Source organism: Clarias gariepinus, chromosome 1 (assembly GCF_024256425.1).
Source record: "Clarias gariepinus isolate MV-2021 ecotype Netherlands chromosome 1, CGAR_prim_01v2, whole genome shotgun sequence".
Lineage (NCBI taxonomy): Eukaryota > Metazoa > Chordata > Actinopteri > Siluriformes > Clariidae > Clarias > Clarias gariepinus.
In genome coordinates this window covers 8,013,101-8,030,989 of record NC_071100.1, presented here as the reverse complement: position 1 = coordinate 8,030,989, position 17,889 = coordinate 8,013,101, and the positions used below count along the sequence as shown (strand labels likewise).

The following is a 17,889-nucleotide window of genomic DNA, read 5'->3' as shown; positions in this document are numbered from 1 at the left end:
TACTAACCTGAAGTGAGCAAGTCTTCCCACAATGCACTGTAAAAAACGGCAACCTACTGATATTTCATTAAAACAGCATTTTTCTGTTAAATTTCTATGTAAATTTACAGAAATTTTTTACAGTGTATTATACCACAGGTTAGAGTGGTGTGTGCAAAAATTGGTGAGAGATTGGATTGGTGAGAGATGAAAAAAGGTTTAATATTTTTTTCAAAATACTGTACTTCTCCCTCTACTCAGGACACCCATTCATTTTCAATCGGCCACGTATAGGGGGCAATTTAGAAGGACCCATGAATCACACTGATCACACACACCTTTATCTGGACTGATGTGTTCCCGCTGTGATGTCTCCTCACTCTGAGAAGTTACACACTGCACAGCGTCTGTGAGACGGAGGATCATTCGTGGCATTTTACCTTCACAAGAAATTGTTCAGATATTAATTTTAATGTTCAGTTGAGGTTCCTTGGGAATATTTTGACAGACAGAAAACAGCTGAGCATGATTTTAAACATGGTGTGTATCAGTTTAAGTTTTCCGCCAGATAATAAAAAGGTCAGTATGAGCTGCACTACTGAGCTGTGATGCTCCTCTCCAGCCCTGAGCTCCATCTCACACACTTTAAACTCAACTCACAGCTCAAATCTTCCACTAGAGACTTAATTCACAAACACGCTGCTGCTGTTTATCACCTTACATTAACTGAATGACGAGGAATATCCCGTTAAATAGACAGGTATAAAAATAAAACACTCACAGCCGGAAGCGCGTTGGATAGGTGGGCGGGAACATCCGGGGCAGATGGGAAATGTAGCTAACTTCTAATTCCCACACGATGTAGTTCATTTTCTAATCCAAAAAAAAAAAAAAAAAAAACTGGTTCAAGACTAAAGGGGGCGACGTGGAGCAAATGGTCACACAAATACACCTATCCAAAGGGTCACTTATGTGCCAAGGCTAAAAACTGGTGGGGCACTTATTTATACCCTCCCCAACACGTTACAATACTTCACCATTGTGGGGACATTTTTTTGTCCCCATAACTGTTTCAGCACCCATAATGTTTGTGTGTAGCCATAGTGATGTCCCCACAATGCGATAATTACACACACACACACACACACACACACACACACACACACACACACACAGACATAGTCTGTGAGACCACAGGAAGTTTAGACAGTAAAACACATCACTTCTCTGCCAGTCAGTCAGTCTTTACAGAACCATGATGGAGTTCCGTCCACTCTCTGTGATGCTCTGTGAGTAAATGTTCTCTTTGACTCTTTGACAAAATCCCTCAACCTTCTTGATGTAACTATTTGTGTAGGCAAGTGTGTCTGCATTAGAATAAAAAAAATAATAATAATTTTACTGCAAACTTTTTTTGTTTAAAGCACGTATTTAATGCAGATATATTTAGTAGCTTCTCATAAACAATGTTGTCAGAAGACATGTTCTGTTGCCATGGAAAATCTTGTACTGTGTTTCAGATCAAATTACTGGTTTAAACAACGATTTCTATGTCATTACTACATTAGATAGGGTTGTTAAAATAATGCCATGGTGAATTCACACATTAATCACAGTTAAAGCCAATCAAGCAAAATATTCGAGTGTTAGGAATGTTTTTTATACATTAGAGTAAAGAACTTGAGCAAAAATTATGCAGAAACAAGCAGAGGCCCTAAAATAGAGAAGTTATTTATGTTAGTTTGTTTTTTTGGCTATTTAGCAGTGTGGGTTTAGCAGGAGGAGGTGTGAAATGATGTATGAGACTGATAACAGGCTTTAACTAAACAGCGTTTTACCTAAATATGGACAACATGTATAACTCATGAATAGCTCAACATATGATTGGTCACTTTTAACATGAACCTCATTTCCTTCATGTCACATGTCTCCACCAGCAATGTGCTTGTGACTATAACACATGATTAGTAAGTTCAGTGTTAATTCACTGTTACTGAATGATGAAAGTTTAGAATTCATTCAATTGCGTATTAATTCTCAAGTTAGTTTATGCAATGTCATGCCATATTCAAAACCAAACTGATATTACTGGATGATAAAGTACTTATATGTTGATCTGTTCAAACCGTTTACTATGTGGTCTTGCCACTGTTAAAAATGCTAAGCAGTAGTGTACTCTGGGCCATTTCAGTGTTATTCTTTTCCAAGTTCATGTGTACGAAATAAAATAGGGATGCAGTCCGGAGTTGGCCCATGGTTCATGTGCATTAGAGACTGTTGGGCACAGTGTGTACAGTAGAGACTGTTTGAGACAAGGTGTGCACAGTAGACTTGGAGTCGTGTGTCTTTCTGATTCTCACCTATGTATCTACGATGCCATGTTGGTATCAACAAATGTTGATATTATAAAACCAAAAATTATTTAAATGATTATTTAAAACAACAAGCTTTCCAAACTTACCTGGGCCTGTGGGAAAAAGTAATTGGAAAGGGTTACAAAGGCATTTAAAATTACTCCATAAGCTCAACGATGACTCATTCCGGAGCTTAAAAAGAGCCCAGAACAACATCTAAATTAAATTCAGTTACGATTTGTCTAAATTAAAGTCAGTGTTCATGATTCAACAATAAGAAAGAGAAAATGGGCAAAAATGGCAGCTGGGGGAAAGTTCTAAGGCAAAAGTCACTGCTGACCAAAACAAACCAAAGGCTCATTTCACATTTGCCAAAAACATCTTCATTACTTTTGGCAAATATTCTGTGGCAGGTTGAGACAAAAGTTTTTAAGGTGTGTGTCCTGTGTGTGTAAAATCAACACAACATCTAATAAAAAGGACATCATACCATCAGTAAAACATGGTGGTGGTAGTATGATGGTCTGGGGCTGTTTGCCATAACTGATGAAACCATGAATTCCAGGTACTGTATATTTTGACAGTTTAATAAATGAAATCATTATGTTGTGTTTCGGTCAAATCTGACTGATTTACAATTTTCTTCACTAACAACTGCCGTACATTTTATCAATATTTCATGAGGTTTACATTTAACACATGAAATAGATTAGAAATATTTACATAAAAATGTGTGTGTTTTATGGAACTTATATACACTCATGGTGTTCTCAGTCAAAAATGACAGATCATTGGAAATAAATGGGTAACACTACAATTAGTGTAGAAAACAGAGTTTAAGCACTTAAAGGATCTTCTACCCCTTATTGACTACTATGGCAACCTGCACAGGAACCTATCAACAACATCATTTTTACCACACCTGTTGAAAAACAAACTTGCAACATTGTTCCAGTCATAGAACTTTCTTGCAGCCTGGTATACAAATTTTTTTTCATGCCTTACTCACAGTTAAGTCTTTAACAGCTCGATGGCCAAGAGACATACTGCATGTGTAGCTGTAGAATTATATTTGATGATGACAGTGATCAGGAGGAGAGAAGGCAGGTTGACAATGAGGAGGGTTAAGAGGAGGAAGAGTCAGAGGTTGAGGATAAAACAAAGTATAATTCGAGGAGGGAGACATTGACATTGATGAGTAAGAAGACCCAGCTTAAGCTGTGGTCTCCTTTCATCCAAAAATAAAACCAAACCCTAACACTCACCTGATATTCCATATCCTGAGTAGAAGATATCACATCCTATTTTTAACTTTTCCGTACAGATTCCGTTGTAACCATTGACATACAATAAACATACTTGGTCTCTTGGTTTCCATCCGGATCTCAGCATGTCTGGTAGACATCTCAACCTGGATGGCTGCTCATCAGCTGAAGCTCAATCTCAGTAAAACAGAACTGTTGTTTATCCCTTGTGACTCATCCCCATGTCAAGACCTTGTGATATCCCTGGACAACAACCAAATCACTCCATCAACCACTGCCCGCAATCTTGGGGTAACCGTGGACAATCATCTGTCATTTTCCCCACACATCGCTAACCTTACTCGCTCTTGTAGATTTCTTCTTTACAATATCAGAAGAATTCGCCTATTTCTTTCTTCACAGGCTACTCAGGTGCTTGTTCAGTCCCTTGTTATTTCAAGACTGGACTACTGCAACTCACTCCTGGCAGGCCTGCCTCTGTCCACGATTCATCTTCTGCAACTGATCCAGAATGCAGCAGCACGTCTCGTTTATAACCTTCCCAAGTTCTCCCACACCACACCACTCCTCCGCTCCCTGCACTGGCTTCCTGTAGCTGCCCGCATTAAATTCAAAACACTGATGATTGTCTACAAAGCTAAAAATGGCCCAGCACCCACTTACCTCTCTGCTCTAATCACACCACGCACTGCACCACGTTCCCTCTGATCCTCTAGCACTGCTCGCCTCATCCCACCAGACTTTGACTATCTTTAAACAACGACTTAAGACGCATATGTTTCTCCAGTACTTGAATTAAACCCCCCCCAAAAAAAACACAACCTCTTCCCAGTTGTGTTGGACTAACGGTACTTAGTTATTAACCTAGTTAGCCCAGTGTAAGTATGTATCCGATGATGTAAACTTTAAAGCACTTTTTGTAAGTTGCTCTGGATAAGAGCGTCTGCCAAATGCCTAAATGTAAATGTAAACATGACAAAGCTGTAGGAGAAAAGGGTTTATGGAAACACCTGGAAAGAGCTTGACTTGGTGAATATTGAAGCCTATGTGGATTTTTTTTATTTTGTGTCTACCTGGCCGGGCCTCTGCCTGTTCAGAACTCTGCGGGGGAGCAGGCTGTGGATCTGCTGACCAGGAACACAAGTTTTTTGTGCTACAGTTTTAAAAAAGTGACTTTAGTAAACAAAGCTAGAAAGTTCTCTGTGATAAATAGTATAATAGGTTTCATCTTAGTATTTGTTGTGGTCAGAATAATATCTATATAATGTTTTTCCCCTAAAAACAAATTAGTGGTATGAGCTCAGGTAAATGAGGTCTGCAGGACATACAGCAAATACAAGTTCAAATTCTAAATTTATTTGTCACATACACAGTCACACACAGTACAATATGCAATAAAATGCTTAAACGACTGCTCGTGACCCTAAAAATAAAAGATTATTCTCACTCACTCATCTTCTATACCTCTTTAAACTGTATTTAGGGTCGCGGGGACCTGGTGCCTATTCCAGGAGGCTTAGAGGCTTAAAGGCTTTAAGGCAGGGTACACCCTGGACAGGGTGCCAATCCATCACAGGGCACACACACACACACACACGTACTATGGGCAATTTGGGAATGCCAATTCACCTAACCTGGATATCTTTGGACTGTGGGAGGAAACCCGGAGTACCTGCACGAATTCCACCAAGCATGGGGAGAACATGCAAACCCTACGGACACAGAGGCGGGAATCCTGGCCGGAAATCAAACCTGGACCACAGTGCTAACCACTACACCATGGTGCCACACTTAAAAGAATATTAATAGGAAATAAATATCAATAAAAAGAACTAAAAAAAAAAATAAATAAACAAAACATGTTCATAACATATAATAAGAGCTAAAATTGATAACAAGATCTAATACAACCTTAGGTGATAATATATGTAGTATTGCGGATTTATAATTAAATAAAATTATACCAGTTTGAAATTAGTTTAATCATCTGGATCATTTAAGTGTGAAATATTTTTTCATCAACTCCTTGATGTTATTATTTTTTTTTTATGAAAATGTCCTACACTTGGCCTTCTGAGGAATCAGTAGTACTTTGTTTGAGATCACATCAGTGCATCATTGTGTCTATAATGTGTAGTGTTTAATGATATACTGAATCTTTTAGATGTATAAAGCACATGTTCTGTTTTTATTCTTATTCAGTGCTGATTTCACTTATAACACTGACACCTGCTCAAGGTGAGTGTACTGTACATTGTATGCTGTTTGTTTGTGCATATTTAATTTGAATTGGAGCAGAGAAGGTTGTGTTTTGTGCATTACCCTGCAGAGTTTCTGAGTTTGTTAATATTATCTCATATCTGTAAAGAGAATAAGCTACTTTAACTGAGTTATGTAAGAGAAAAAAAGTCAGGACACTCGTGCAGGTGGGACTTCATTTATTATACACAGGATTAGAAACTAGAAACTGCCAAGCTTTAGTAGAGACACAAACACAATGATAATCTCATCAGAATCATAAGCAATCTTTTTGGGACCACTTGGGCTTGTACGGGTATTGTATTCAACCCTAAGTGGAAGCTGTATTAGGACAGGGCTTGTAATGATAGAGTCAAAATATTAAAGGTAAAAACAATGTAAGTGGTGCAATGTACGGGGGAACACTGTGATAAATTATTATTATTATTATTATTATTACTATTATTATTAGTTTTATTAAATTTGCCTTTGTGCTCTTGGTGAATTCCCTCACGCTGTCTGGCTCTTGACTATTTCCTTGGTAAAATATTAAAAAAATAGTTTGACATATTATAATATGTTATTATAAAAATTTAGAATTATAAATGTTCAGTGAAACTATACTACACAAAGAATTGATAATTTTAAAGTCGCATTGTGATTCTTTAGTTTTACACATTAATTCTGTATTTAAAGCAGTATATTAACTTTTACTTAAGTTCTTCAAAGTGTTATGTGACTCGGTTCACGTCTGTACACATAGGAGCTACTTCATATTAACAGCAGGTTGTTTTATAGGACGTGCTAAAGCTGTGGTGACTATAGAGCCTGATAAACACGTGTACAGAGGAGAGAATGTTACTCTCACATGTGACATACAGGGAGGAGGAGACACTGAGTGGACATACAGCTGGTATAAGAATAACAAGACTTTCCTCAGTGAGAGAAAAAACAAAGTCTTTACCAACAGCACAATAAAGTGGGCCACAGTTAGGTTTGTTAATGACTCTGACAGTGGTAACTACACCTGCAGAGGACAGAGACGTGACTCTCAGAGCTCAGAGATCAGTGATGCTGTTACACTGACTGTATCAGGTGAGTCTGTAGCAACAAGATTATGATTTTATAGTTTTATACTTGCAAACTCATATTTAGGATTTCATTTCAATTTCAAGTAAACTATATATTAGACATATTTATGATTGTTTATGTGGCTAGACCTCAGGTATGTTAGTAAGGTCTACTCTTAGCCCTCTTTGAAAGGTTAGACACAGCTGTATTATGTAGATTATACTACAAATCAACAGCAGCTAAGCTTATGTGTAGTATAATTATACCCTTTGGTAATGTGTGAGGAACTAACACACCCCAATCTCATAACCATAATAATATGTAAAGTCATATTTAATGCTAAATTTAAATCTTTTATAAAATGAGCTCTTAGAGATAATGTGAATTAAGCACACAAAAAACTAATGTTAATTGTAATTTTCCATTTGAGGATTTTTTCCTTCTTAACACCTACATTATTGTGTCTGTGGGGTCCACTGAGTCATACTAAAGTATAATAAAATAAGTTTTGGTTATAATATTATGACTGTATTGCAGTGGTGTTGTGAACATCATCGTGTAATTAGTTCGATATTAATTTTACATATTTGTATTTTTTTCTGTATTTAGCATATTTAGTGTTTGATTACTTATTCTGTATTCAGTGTGACATCAGAAATCAATGGCAAAATTATTATTGTATATAAATTAAATGTACAGATTTAAAGTATCGTTTTTTTGTATTTCCTGTGTAACAGTAAGACCTGCAGTACTGAGTGTATCTCCACAGAGCTGGCTGACTGAAGGAGACTCAGTGACTCTCAGCTGTGAGGTTACAAACTCCTCTACAAACTGGACATTCAGCTGGTACAGAGAGGTTCCCTACAGAGATGGCCTAATTCAATTAAAAAATAATCATGGCTATGTGGAGCTCCTCTCAGACAGCCGCAGAGGATCTGGAGGCAACTACACTCTCAGTCCTGCTGCTCTTAAACACACAGGAGTTTATAGGTGCAGAGGAGAGAGAGAACAATTCTTTACAAAGTTCAGCAACCCACAGGCAGTATGGATCATTGGTGAGGGGAAAAAAATATCAACAGTGATGTGTTGGAGTATCAAATATAGGTGTATAGGTGAAAATAAATGGAGCATTGATTTAAAATATGATGAAGGAATACACTCACCGATTACCTCATTAGATGCAACAGATAAATTGCTTGTTAACACAAATATCTCATCAGCCAATCACATGGCAGTAACACATTTCGGCATGTAGACACGGTCAAGATGATCTGCTAAAGAAAGGAGATTTAAGTGACTTGTTGGTCCCAGATGGGCTGGTCTTAGTATTTCTGAAATTGTTTGTCTACTGGTATTGCCATATACAACCATCTCTAGGGTTTACAAAAAATGGTCTGAAAAAAAAAGAAGATTTTAAGTGAGGGCAGCTATCTGGGCGAGAATGTGCTGTTGATGCCAAAGTCAGAGGAGAATGGCCAGGTATGCTGAACACACAACATTGAATAATTGAATATTTTTGCTGACCAGGTGGCACGGTGGTGTAGTGGTTAGCACTGTCGCCTTGCACCTCCAGGGTCTGGGTTTCAAAACCCCGGCCAGGCTCGGTTCCCATCTCTGTATGCATGGAGTTTGCATGTTCTCCCTGTGCTTGGTGGGTTTCCTCTGGGTACTCCGGTTTCCTCCCACATTCACAAAGACATGTAGGTAAGGTTAATTGGCGTTCCCAAATTGCCTGTAGTGTGTGAATGTGTCTAAATATTATGTGTGCCCTGCGATGGATTGGCACCCTGTCCAGGGTGTACCCTGCCTCGTGTCCTAAGTCTCCTGGGTTAGGCTCCAGTTCCTCGTGACCCTGAATACAGGATAAAGCGGTATAGAAGATGAGTGAGTGTTGCTGACCATGTCTGTTACTTTATGACAAATATATAATCATATGAAACTGGATCCTTGAACATGACAATGAGTTCACTGTAATGGCCTCCACACTCAAATGGCCTCCACATTCACCAGATCTCAGTCCAATAGAGTGGCTTTGTGATGTGGTGGAAAGGGACATTTGCATCATGGCCGTGTAGCCAACAAATCTGCAGTGACTGCATGATGCTATCATGTCAAAATGGACCAAAATGTCTGAGTAATGTTTTTACTACCTTATTGGATCTATGTAATTAAGAATTGAGACAGTTCACACAAAAGTGTGTCTAACCCAGTACTAGGTGTACCTAATAAATTGTCCTGTGAGTGTACAGCTGTGCCTAGATTTATTAAAAAATGTTACTCTTTTGAGTGAGGAATTTGTAAGGCAGTTCATTAGCCCTAAGCAATCCACAGCCACTAACTGATAAATAAAAATACAAACACTCATGAGTTTAAGTAGCAAATATTAATAAAGAAATGTGCAAATTAACACACAACTGATTTGACATATAATGAAGAAATACAGTTACAATATAACCTGTAAAAATATTCCTCCTAGTCCGTGATGGATGTTTAAGGAAGTTGAAAAGCCCTAAGCACTGGTAGAGGATTATTCTCATTCAAATATAAATTTAAGTTGACCATAAAAACACAATCATAATAACACATCAATTATTATTATTATTATTATTATTATATATTTTTTATAAGTGCATTATACACATAATTATAATGTTGTGTGTTTAAGGTGAATCTCCTCCAGTCTCTCTGATCATCAATCCCAGCAGAACTCAACACTTTACTAATGACTCTCTCTCACTGAGCTGTGAGGACCAGAGTAACTCTACTGGATGGACAGTGAGACGATATACACGCAGCAACAGAGTGTCGAATTGTTTACAGTGGGGATCAGTTACAGGATCTACATGTAAAATCAGCTCCCTCTCCACATCCTACACTGGAGTTTACTGGTGTGAGTCTGAATCTGGGGAAAACAGTAATCCTGTCAACATCACAGTGTATGGTGAGTCTTTTTTTATTATATATACGTATGGTTTTATACATATGGTTTTCCATTACAATATATAAAGTAAAAAAAAAAAAGACTCACCACCGTGGACAGAAGAGAAAATTTAGACTTGAATCAGCTCATGAGATAACCTTAACTGTGACACAATATTACTATATTGTTACGTTCCAAGACGTAATTATTTTTATTTGTAATACTGTGTGTATATGTAATCTGAGTTTTGCCGTGTTTTGGTTTTCTCTCTCATTCTCTTTTCTGCCCCTGAGCTCTGTTATGTTTGTTATTTTGCCACGGTTCCCCTTCTGAAGAATGATTTGCTCCCCTTCATCATTGAACTTCTTAAATAAAACTCTCTTTTGTTATTTACCAAGTTAGTGTGGTCTTTTGCTGGAATGCTGGGACTGGGGAGAAACAGTTAATTTGTTTGATATTGCTTTTTTTTTCCCTAAGAGTTTGCCTCTGTCGATTTCTTTGTTACCTCCTCTCTGACCCTAGACCAGAGACAAGTGTAACAATATAAATATTTATATATTTTACTCAGTACTACTCAGAACATTATAAGAAGTTATATGTTATTTAATAGTAATAGTATGTCAAGTTTATCTCCTGAGCTAATTCATCTACAGTAGTGCAGGTAAAACACTGAATAATGCTGTAATGCAGCTTTAAAAAACTTTAGTGCTACAGTTCTTATCTAAAGAGTTTGTATCCAATTTAACAATACAAAATAATCACACTAATGTATTTCACTGTGAAATAAAGGAGAAGTCCAAATTTTCTGTTCTGTCCATCCAGTGACTGAGGGCCATCTTCTGACTCTACACTGTTTATATCACTACACACATTCCTCCAAGGAATATCTATAAAGATGAATCAGTTCTCCAGACAAAGACTGCAGGAAAGATAATAATCCATAAGGTCTCAAAGTCAGATGAAAGTTTCTACCACTGTCTCAGTCTCTAACATAACCTCTGTATCTTTACATAATATAACAGCTAATCTGTATACAATATCCAGTGTGTTCACATGCTTTAAAGTCTACTAGTGTAAATGCATTTGTTTGTTCTGTCTTTTAGGCCAATACCTACAGTTTATTATTATTATTATTATTATTATTATTATTATTCTCCTCTGTATCATATCCATCACATGTAGAAGCCCAATTCTCAGTGCTCATGCTGATCAGTAGTGTAGTGACAGCCTCTCCATATCTGCTGGTCACCATCATTCTGCTGATCAAATGTTACAGAGCTCGAGGTGAGAACTCTTCCAGGACATCTCTATAATAATGTGACATAATAAGTGACATAATGAATGACACTAACTATATACTACATGACTAGAATAATAATTTGTCTTTCTGTTTATTACTATTTTTATTTTTCTCATTACCTTGCTACCGTATCATTACATGGGCCAGTGCAGTTATTATAATTTCATTACATGATGAGTGCAATATGTCATGGCTGGTGAAATAATGTGTCTCTAAAGCCATCACCGACACTAATCTACCTCTACATTCGTCAAATAAGCTACAAGTTTAGAAGTTTGGCTTGTGCAATAATGTCTGTCTCTCTAATGATCAATTAATTAATGTAAACCTGTCCAATGTTTATAGTTTTTCTAATTGCACCATTTTAGATCTTGCACTTCTAATTTCATGTACACCGTATAATGACAATAAAATCTATTCATGAAAGTTTTTTTTTTATTATTTGTTTTCATGAGCCAACCACTCTTGAGCTATTGAAAATGTCTGAATGTGTGATGTTTATTTTCTAACACTTCTTTTTCTGAAGCACTGTCAGTTTTTCACTTTACTTCACCCTTTAAACTATATTTAGGATGAGTTCAAATGCAGTTTAACTGGCTTCATGACACAAACAACATTTATGAACCTGCTACAAAAGTGACCTTGTTTTTTTCCTTACCAGCTCACACTGATGGAGAGAGAACCGTGAATGCAGTCATAGAGGACTGAGCAGAGTCACTGTATAAAGAGAGAATGCAATGATGTTTTTTTATTTTATTTTTTTTAGATTATTGGATGTTGTATGATAAGGTTTTTTTTTTGTTGCTGTGATGTTTTGCTTTCAACGCAATCTTTGTAAGGTACAATCGAAAATGAGAAAAATACTTATGTAAATAGGTTTTCATTGTCAACAGCAACCTCATAGTGTATATTTTATATATTAATTGACTTTAACTGAAGCTGTGTGAGGAGATTTGTGGATTTAGTAATGTTCAGAGATGTTACTTGTAGAAAGCAGGAGAGTAAAACACCATGTTTCCTTACACCTTTATGTAAATGTAACACAACAGTGTGTATCATTTAATAGTGGGGGCAGTTGGGACGTGTCATTGTTTCTTAACAAGCTGAGATATATAATCTGTGAATTATATGAGACAAATAAAACATTATTATTATTATTATTATTGATATTCTGGCTCTTCATGCTTAGAGAAGGCACACAAGTAAGAGTTTAAACAATGTTGATTACAAATCTGCTGAATCCCCAGTCAACCATCAAGTGTCACTGAAACGAGTCTTCATCAGACTGCTAAATTAGATTGGCCTGACTATAAATCAACATTAAAATATCCTTAACTGAAATGCATATCAAATTAATAACTGTTGAAATCATTAACAAACCATTTGTTTTCTACCGCCACATGAGGTAAATTTCTACATCAAGCCCAGACCCTATTGTGTTCAGTGTATTTCCATCCTTAATTCCAATTGCATTGTGGAGAAACCTTTAGGATTGTTATACTATCGAAAATGACGTTGAGTAGTCATGTTGTAAATTTTTCTGAGAGTTTTTAGAGTCCTTTTCACAGTACCAAAGGAATCCATGGTATTTCTGGTCATCATCAGGAACACCACATTCCCCATCCTTATGTAAACCACATCAAGACACATATCATGTTGTTATTAGTTTTCTGTCATTAATAGGTTGTTGACGGAGATGTCTTGGTATTGTGCACTAAACAAAATTTTAGGACGTTCCAGATTAGGCTTGGCTTATTTGGAAGGTAGATGAAAATTCAAATTCAAATTCAAATTCAAATTTTATTTGTCACGTACACAGACATACACAGTACGAAATGTAGTGAAATGCATTATACGGCTGCCATTGACCCTAGAAGAGAATTAAAGTTTACAAATAAGAAATAAATATGAATAAAAGAAATACGATAGAAATTAAATAAAAAATTAAATTAAACTAGGAAAAATAAAACTAAAAATAAAAATAGAAATGTGCTAGAAAAATATAACTAAAAATAAAAATAGAAATATGATGTGCAAAAATAGAAATCTACTGTACAAATTGAAATATACTGTGCTGTGCTGTGCTGTGTGTGCAAATATGCATAGAAATTTTGAATGTTATGAGTTTTCATGGGTAAATTTGAGTGCAAATCCTTATTGTCAAATATATTTTGCATATCCTATGCATTCCAACATACATTCCTATGTGATGTGATCTGTACATTGTGATGTAAGTAATTTAAGTAGATTTTCCTTGTTATGTGATAAACAAGTTCTGGGAACTTTAAATATTAAGGGTGATACTCACCTATTGACTTTATTCTTGCAGACCTCTCGATCCATGAGTCTAATAAAAGCCAGGTCTTTTCTCGAAGCTGCAATTCTGTTGTCATTTCAGGTTCTTATATGACTAACCGTGTTAAATCGTCTTAACCTTACTTGTGTTTAAATGCAATTGAATATTCATGAAAGTTTAAACAAGTTTTGAAGATTTGCACAAAAATGGGTGGAGAAATTTTTTGAAGGTAAAAAAATGGATAATGGGATGTAAAATAAAAAAACAGAAAAGTGAGAAAAAGTGGAGACGGAAAATAAATTACGACATGAAAGGAACAATAATAATACTCATAATAACAACAAGAACAGTTATACTTGTTAATATTTTTATTGTTAATGTTATTGTCATTATGTTTTATTATTGTTATTATTATTGCAAGCAGTTTTTTAGGTGCATTACTGCCAACTGCTGGAAAGAAGTGATAAAGCTTGAGGGTCTCAATCGGTTTACATTTTTTTCTTTCCTGTTGCTGTTGACGTGAGTGGTGGTGGCATCATTTTATAGTAACCAGTTGTCCACTGTAGGTGACAACTGGCAGTGTGCTCCAGCCTTGCTGATTTATTTCACTCCAAAGTTTTGTAAATTGTAAGGGATTCACAAAATGAGTGGATACTCTATACAGTTTATTTATGCCAGTGTGATTATTAAAATGTTAAATAAAATAAATACATAGATACAAATGAAGGAGTATAATCTGGTTAGTTGGCAAATGTTCATTAAAATAAAAAAGTGACTTCCCTCCAACTCCTTTCTCTCCGTCTTTCTCTCTCACACACACACACTCTTGTAATTAGGGCATTATGTGGACAGGAGTCCCAGCCATCAGTTTTGGGGACACCGTGTTCCATTGATCCTCTGGGTGTGAAAAAAATCAGGCATGTACAATTAAATTCTTTAAACACAAATATCACTTTATATTACAGTTTCACAGTAAAAGAAAATGTGCTTGGTTTTTGAGGACATAACAAGAATCAGTCATTAGTGGGGACCAAATTTGCATAAACAGAAAATTAACTGGTTTTCATAATGTTGTGGGGACATCGCTAGTGACCTAATTTGCATACATCATTAAATATCTATGTCACGAATACACTCTCTGCGACTCCCAACCTCACCCCATTCCAATGCATTCTGGGATTTCAACCACCACTCTTCCCCTGGTCTGGCGAGTCTTCTGAACTCCCAGCCGTCGACTCCTGGCTCCGCCAGAGTGAGGAGACTTGGGAACAGGCTAATGTACAACTCCAGAGAGCTGTTCACCGCACCAGAGAGCAGGCTGACCGCCATTGACGTCCTAACCCAGCCTACCATCCTGGTCAGTGGGTATGGCTGTCTACCCGAGATCTTCGCCTACGGCTCCCATGCAAGAAGCTCAGTCCCAGGTACGTGGGTCCATTCAAAATAATTAAGGAAATAACCCCGGTTTCATTTAGATTGGCTTTGCCTAGAAATTACCGCATTTCACCCACGTTTCATGTCTCTCTGCTCAAGCCCGCTGGTGGACCGAGAGGAGGGGAGGACCAGGAGGTGGTTGGTGATCAGAGTACCCCTCCACTCATCATTGACGGCGAGGAGGCCTACCGGGTCCACGAAATCCTGGATTCACGTCGCCAGGCCCGAGATCTAGAGTATCTGGTGGACTGGAAGGGGTATGGACCGGAGGAACGCTCATGGGTGAATGCAGAGGACATCCTTGACCCCAGTCTGGTAAATGACTTACATCACTCCCATCCGAACCGGCCTGCCCTGAGACCTCGTGGGAGGCCTCGGCGTCGTTTGCCTCCTCGCGCCAGGAGCCGCTCGCAGGGGGGGGGCTCTGTCACGAATCCACTCTCTGCGACTCCCTCCGATCACCACCAGAGGGAGCCATCGCTGGAGTACTAGTCTCTTTAGGAATCCATTACCCACAACCCTGTGCCTGGGGCTGATCACCAGCCCAGGTGTCAACAATGTAGCGAATAACAGGGCTCCCTTAGAGAGAACAGTCAATGGATCACATTCCTGAACCCCCTCTCCCAACATGCATGGCACCATCCTGATAACCTTATCTGGTTCGCTATCTTAAGGAGGACGTCTGTAAAACTAAGAAACTCCACAAGGCCAGATGCTTTGAAGTAGACCCCGAAACCGAGGGTGTAAATCGGCGATCCGGTAAACAAAGAATACAGTTTTACAGCTTCACCCCGAGCTGGGGGGGAAGAGAACTCATTACATCTGGACACTCTCTTGACCTCCGGAAGACATGCCTTTCCATGAACAAAGGCATACGGCATGGACACTATTTTAAACATCTTTAAAGTGTGCCAGTAGGGCAAAACGTATTTACATATATTTACTCAGTTCCTTTTATTCCTGTGTATATGTTTGATTAATCTGCATAACTTTAAAGGTGTAATCAGCATTTACAAACCTTTTTATTAGATAAAGGAAGGAATGAGTGGGTAAGATATGTAATGTTTGGTGTCAATCTCAAGCTGGCTTTATTTCAAGAATGTTGGTAAACATGGGTAATTGGTAACATGAACAGAGCTCATGCAAAATTACTTTGTATAAAGTATTAAAAACTCCAACCGGATGGGTCACACGTGACTGCCGAAACACCTGGCTAATTTATGCATAGAAGGAGGAACCACGTGAGGTGTGGCTAAGCCCTGCAATCACATCCGATTGGATGAATCACCTGTGGGACGGACTGACCCCCAAGGGACAAAAACCCTCAGGAAGTCCACAGTAAGAGAAGAAGAAGAGAAGATATCATCACAACTGCGACCTACAACATCTTCCAAGCAGCTCGGGCTTCCGCCCTTGCGGGCGCTGCGCCACCGCTGCTGGCGTCATCCGCTCTTCAAGAACTCTCAACGAGACTTCGTGCCAGAACTCCAAAGTCCCGCAACGAAGGAAACCTCAGGAGAAGTTCCAGAGCGCAGCCATCGGTAACCAGGCAACCAACGCCTCACCGAAGGGCTTTCCTGACTGACGTCATCTCTACAACAGCACACCAACCAATCAGCAACGCCGTGATTCCCTTCGCTGGAGGCGAACCAACGGATGAGAACGAAACATAACGCAAGTAAACAAACAATGCTGCATACCTTGCTGAAGTTGGTGCTCGTTTCATAACTAAACCGTAAGATTGAACCCAAGACTCTGCTCTTGTGACTTTCGTTGATCTAGTAACCAGTACTAGAATAACTTCATTCATTTTCACTTGCCAAATTGTTTGTGTGTATGTGTGTGTGTGTGTGTGTGCACGTGCGTTCAAGTAGTGTAGTTTCATGTATCGTAGATTAGTCAAATAAATTCTCGTTTCTTTATAAAGTACTGTTGTCTTGGTCATGTGTTTTAAAGTCTAAACATTTGCCCAGATCGTGTTACCTTGCTCATAAATTGCTAAATACTAGATTTTGTGTTATAGCTGTTGGCCATGTGATAACCAGAACTAGTAAGATACACTAAATTGTGCTAAACGCTGGACGGGTAGTCAATATAGTGTACGTTATAAATTTTGATTCAATTAATCAAATTAAACCGAATCGTTAAAGATTCGATACAACTCTGACCCAGAGCTAAAAATTACTTGTTAATGATGACGGATGCGTTGGCATTGTGTTCACATTAAAATGTCTATATTTATTGGTGGATAATGCAACCGTCATTCGTTGTCTTGATTATGTAAACCCTACGTATTAATGATGAAGAATGCCGGAAACTATTCATGGTCATTATTATGTTAAAACTCTACCTATACACAGTATTATGGTGGAGAATGCCGGCAGCTTTTCATTGTCATTATAACGTTAAAACGCTACATATATTATGGTGGAGAATAAAAGCGGGCATTGTTTGGCTTAAAAATTCATAAAACCAAGACCGTCACTGTATCTCTTCTATTGTCCAGAAATAGATTAGAGGCGGAGAAACAGATTGTTGCGATACTGTATACGTCCTTGTCTCGCGGCACACCACTGAGTGAATGAATGAAATGCAACACGAACTTACTTTCGTGATTGGATGGTTCAAAACCACCTTTAGTATTGTACTTTAACAGCCACTATTTGTCCGACATTTAGTCATGGTTAATGGTTAAAGTAAACTTGTAAAGACGAAGAAATCTCTTTACATTTTAATACTATAAAGATCGCCTGTTGGAACGAAGAAATCTTCCTTCACCGCGATAAAGATTGATTGGAGCGATGTTCCTCCTATCATCTTTTAAAAGGCCTTCATAGCGAGCGCGAGATGCTTGTTCCATTTTCAAGCTCAGCTATATTTTTAAAGTAAACTGCAGCTTATAATATTAAACTTGTACTGTAAAGACGAAGAAATCTCTTTACATTTTAATACTATAAAGATCGCCTGTTGGAACGAAGAAATCTTCCTTCACCGCGATAAAGATTGATTGGAGCGATGTTCCTCCTATCATC

The 17,889-nt window shown here is 37.8% G+C and overlaps 1 protein-coding gene across 1 annotated transcript; it reads left to right on the top strand.

The window, feature by feature from the left end:
- The first annotated feature begins 1,234 nt into the window (after window positions 1-1,234).
- Window positions 1,235-11,835, top strand: LOC128511889 (uncharacterized). The gene is made up of 5 exons (XM_053484954.1): window positions 1,235-1,268; window positions 7,645-7,962; window positions 9,573-9,843; window positions 10,993-11,111; window positions 11,789-11,835. The coding sequence occupies exons 1-5, from the start codon at window positions 1,235-1,237 to the stop codon at window positions 11,833-11,835; spliced, it is 789 nt and encodes a 262-aa protein (XP_053340929.1).
- Window positions 11,836-17,889: the final 6,054 nt, after the last annotated feature.

Coding starts and splice junctions, on each gene's coding strand:
- LOC128511889 (XM_053484954.1), top strand. CDS start 1,235: ATGATGGAGTTCCGTCCACTCTCTGTGATGCTCT. Junction 1,269..7,644: donor TCCACTCTCTGTGATGCTCT/GTGAGTAAATGT, acceptor CCTGTGTAACAG/TAAGACCTGCAGTACTGAGT. Junction 11,112..11,788: donor CAAATGTTACAGAGCTCGAG/GTGAGAACTCTT, acceptor TTTCCTTACCAG/CTCACACTGATGGAGAGAGA.